This window comes from Lathyrus oleraceus, chromosome 4, assembly GCF_024323335.1.
Source record: "Lathyrus oleraceus cultivar Zhongwan6 chromosome 4, CAAS_Psat_ZW6_1.0, whole genome shotgun sequence".
Taxonomy (NCBI): domain Eukaryota; kingdom Viridiplantae; phylum Streptophyta; class Magnoliopsida; order Fabales; family Fabaceae; genus Lathyrus; species Lathyrus oleraceus.
The window spans coordinates 121,135,298-121,140,159 of record NC_066582.1 but is presented as its reverse complement, the minus strand read 5'-3'; the positions used below and the strand labels follow the sequence as shown (position 1 = coordinate 121,140,159).

Genomic DNA, 4,862 nt, shown 5'->3' with positions numbered 1-4,862 from the left:
TGACACGCTTGATCCAACGTCAAGTTGTTAACGCACAAAGTTCTTTTCTCAATAAAGTTGAAAGACAAAGTGATAATTGGTGCACACCTTTTGAATACCTCGGTCTTTTCGCCCTAAAATACTATGATTAAACAAGGACAATGAGTGACAATTGGAATCACATCCTTTTGAATACCTTGAGTAAACAAGCGTTAGGATCACACCTATGTTCAGGTGTTTACTAAAAGTCCGTAAAGATTAATTTTCATAAAATTGGATAACAAGTGACAATTGGAAGTACATCCTTTTGAATATTTTGGGTAAACAAGCACTAGGAGCACATCTATGCTCAAATGTTTACTAAAATTTCATATAAAATCAACTCAGCTCATCAGACTTCTTTTTTCGTCTGTGTTCGACTTGAAAACCTTTTTTCATAAACAAGTAGGCTTTATTCATTTCGATGTGAAACAAACAAAGACTTTAGCCTCCAAGAGGGAGTAGCGAGTAAAGATTTAACCGCTCAAATGCGATCAAAGCATCACTCTCTAAAAGAAATCAACCAACACATGGTTTTCTACATGAACTACAAAGCTCTGATATTCTTATTGCACAATGAAAATACGTAGGCACAAGATTCTGAAATCTTGGCGAGCACAACAATAAAAAAACTTAGGTTTAGTCTCTTTCTTTTCCTTTTTCTCACTTCCCGCATAATAAGTAGAAGATAGCAAACAATTCACGCTAATATTCATTCACATAACTAACTAAATGGATTTCGTTTAGTAGAACGCATGTGAGGGGTGCTAATATCTTCCCCTTGCATAACCGACACCCGAACTCGATCTGGTTGCGAAGACCATTTCCCTAAGCTCTAGCAGGTTTTATTCAGTATTTTCCCGTTCTTTTTGAATAAATAAAGATTGATGGAGACTCTGTTGTTTATTCTGAGCGTGCGATGCACGCTGAATATTTTTTTCGCGCCGCGACATCAAGAGGCAGAAATATATCTTCTACAAAATGTGTTTTTTATTTAAAAAAATCTACGTTTTTATTTGCATCTCATTTGTTTATAAATCACAATTCACAACCACATGTTTTTATCGGGTATTGCTGTCACGCGACATTACTGAATGTGTGCATAATTTTTTCTCTATTTTTATTGTGTTGATGACCAAAGGATCTATTTTATCTTTGTGAGGTTCATTTTCGATGCAAATAGTTTTCGTTTTGTTCTTCTAAACATTCAAGCGGCAAAATTCTACCAAACTAAATGCTAAAAAATGAGAAATGGCATATTTGAACCCGCACCCAACATATTAAATGTCTATGCAGTCTTTTACCATCTGACATGTACTTACGGGACTGTATCTTTATTACTGACAAAATGACTTCAAATTCAAATGTTGTTATTTGCGAGAGACACAATGTTGAGTGTTTTTATTGAGATGGAACCAATCCATAACTTTGAGATTTGTTTATTTTGCTCATTCGTTGTAGGTAAATGAAATTAAAACTCATAGTGATGTTGAATCTGCATAGCGAAAGGCAGAGGATGTAGTCTCCAGCATGGTAGCCAAAGGTTTTGTCTTATGGCAAAATGTTGGTGAGAAAATAAGTGTTGGTGCTTGAGTTGTGAGCGATAAAGTTCGAGAAATGAATCAAAAGTTTTTGGTTTTGAAAAAGAAAAAATCGAACATTTACAACTGCATAATAGACACTCAGTAGTATTGGTTCTACCATTAATGAAGAATCGCTCCATACTACCTTTCTTAGGTATTTAATTTTCTTTTGTAAGATAAACTGAATTTTACTAGGTATTAAATTATATATTTTTCATATTATCGATGGTGATAGTTATTACCAAATCATAGCTTAAATAATACTTATATAATTGGTTGGCTATAGGGATGGAAATGAGTCGAGTTGAGTCGAACCCGTCGTCAGCTCGACTCGACTCGATAAGAATCGGTTTAGCTCGAAACTCGACTCGAGTTCGACACGAACTTTTTTTTAAGCTCGAACTCGACTCGTTTTAAGTTCTTGAACAACTCGGTTCAACTCGTTAGGTTAAGTTCGTTAGGTTCAGTTTGTTTACTTCACTGACTAAAAAGTCATTTTTTAAAGTTTAAATTTTTTATTATATTTGACATTTTAAATTATTCTTTTTAAAGGGAAAATATTAAAACAAAATAAAGCTTTCAAGAGATAAATTTAAAAGTCTAATTCAAAAACTATTCTTTTTGAGTTTAAGTTTGTCTCAAAAACTATTACAAATATAATAAAATAGTACAACAAAAACTATTAGAAATTGATACATTTCCATCACAAAATGATTATTCAACTTCAATCTTCATTACACCAACTGTCAACTGATTTACTGTCATAGCTAGTAAGGAAAGGATAACCTGCAAGATGGAAGAGGATAATTTTTAAGCCAATTAAATTCATATATCAGAATACCAACACAACATGATCATGGTATGCTATGCTAAATCAATTACTTCTATAAATAAATTCATTTTAAATATATCACAAATAGCAGTACCTTTAAAATATATCACAAATATCAGTACTTCATATATCACAAATAGCAGTACCTTAAATCAATTCTTTTTAAATTCACGAAATTTCTAGATTTATGTTACAACATTGGTATGGTTTGAACACCATATTAAAGCTCACAAATTAATATATATTGCAGCTACCTTTTAAATATATCACAATTAACACAATACTAGTTCCTCATATATAACAAATAGCCGTACTTTAAATGATTAATTCTTTTTAAATTCATGAAATTTCTAGATTTATGTTACAACACTTGTATGGTTTAAACACCCTATTAATTGTATGAGATGCTAACAACTAACAAGCAATAAAGACTAAATACACAGTTAATTATACAACAATCTCACTCACCTGCATTGATAGCTCTCTATTTATCATCAAGGGAGTAATGTAATTTCTGTTTGCACTTGCTCCACCTATTAATAAAAAGAAGAATTTAGTTTTAAAAATTATCAATGCTATTTTTAAAAGTTTATATTATACTTAATAATCAAAAGAGAGCATATTACCTTAAGTTTGTTCCTAATTCCATGCAATATTCGAAGCCAATCACCACCACAAATTAAAGCTTCGACAGTAGATGAACTTAAAGAAGCTCAAAATGAATCGATAACTCTTCCTCCGACGCTAAAGGTCGACTCCGAAGCCACAATAGATATTGGAATGGCAAGAACATCTGCTGCCATATGGGACAACACTCCATATTTTCCACAATTCAATTTCCACCATTCCAAGGCACAAAATGAATATAAGTTAGCAGTTGGATATTCACTACCTGAAATAATATTTGTAACAACATTAAATACCTCTAGCAACTTGGAAACTTTTTCAACCTTTTCCCAATCATCATCATCTGGAAGAGTTGTATAGCTTGGTTCTCGATCTTGAAAACGAGGGAAGACTTCTTTGAATTGCATTGCAACTGACAATATTTGATAGGTGGAGTTCCAACGAGTAGGGCAATCAAGAATTAATTTTTTACCACCAAGCTTTAGTTGTTGAACTATTTGTGAGAATGTTTGCAACCTTGCTTCAGACTGATTGATGAACTTCACACTTTCACGCACGTCTTCAACTATTTTTGCTATTTTCCCAATACCATCTTGAATAAGCAAATTTAGTATATGCGCACAATAACGCACATGAAATAACTTTCCATCTAACACTAATTTCCGGTGCCTTAAAATCAGAACTTTTAACTCTTTCAAACATCTATCGTTGTAATGTGCATTATCCACTGACACACTAAATATTTTATTTTCAATACCCCAATCTTTAAGACATTTGAAGATAGCATCAGCAATATCAACACCACGCCGAGGAGGAGGAACATGAACAAAACTAAGAATGCGTTTCTGCAAAACCCAGTCAGCATCAATGAAATGGCCAATTAACACCATGTATTCTATCTTCTGATTTTGTGACTTCCATAAATCAGTGGTCAAACAAATCTTATTTATTGTCCTTAAAGTAGACTTCAACTTTTTTCTTTCAGCTTCATAAACAACAATACAATCATTCTTCAATGTCTTCCGACTAATTTTCTCATATGAAATATTAGAACACTTCATCATAAAATGAAAACCTTCTTCCTCAACAATACTAAATGCATGTTCATGCATCATAATCCAATGTGCGGTGGCTTCTCGTTGTCTTTCATGGTCATATTTACCTCATAAATTCATTAGTAGTGGTCCAGAAAGCTTCTCATCAATCTTGCTTTTTGCTGACTGAAAGTTTATTTTTTTTTTGTGCTACTAGCTTCTTGTAAACATGACATGTTTGTTTTAAATGCCTCATCAAATGACTGGTTGATCCACTAGCAACAACAGAATAATTGTTTTTACAGTGTATACATTGCCATTTTTTTTCCATTCTTTAATTCCACTTTTTTGAAGTGATCCCAAACTAGAGAAGTTTTCTTCCTCTTGGACTTTTGAATAACAATGTCACTGCTCTCAACATTTTCTTCATTCACAACTTCATTTGTCGGTGTTGATTCATTTGTTAGTGGTTCTTCATTAGTATTTGCATTTAAATCAATGATAGGATTCAATACATTTAAACACTCTTCTCCATCTTTTGGTGGTGATTGTGAATCTCCCAATGATTCAAGTGAGGTACTGTATGACATATCTACAATAGAAAAATAAATAAAACCACAAGTTCCATTAAAAAAATCATTAAAATTTTTAAATAGAACATAATAAAAAAATTCTCATAACAGAGTTATATATTTAGTTCAAACCAAGAAAAATAGATTCAGAAAGAACATATACAAAACAAAGAAAATAAATAAAATCCTCATAACA

The 4,862-nt window shown here is 32.2% G+C and overlaps 1 protein-coding gene across 1 annotated transcript; it reads right to left on the bottom strand.

Moving 5' to 3' along the window:
- Window positions 1–2,315: 2,315 nt before the first annotated feature.
- Window positions 2,316–4,172, bottom strand: LOC127136309 (zinc finger BED domain-containing protein RICESLEEPER 2-like). The gene is made up of 3 exons (XM_051062887.1): window positions 3,326–4,172; window positions 2,902–2,966; window positions 2,316–2,387 (listed from the first exon to the last, which is right to left on the bottom strand). The coding sequence occupies exons 1-3, from the start codon at window positions 4,170–4,172 to the stop codon at window positions 2,316–2,318; spliced, it is 984 nt and encodes a 327-aa protein (XP_050918844.1).
- Window positions 4,173–4,862: the final 690 nt, after the last annotated feature.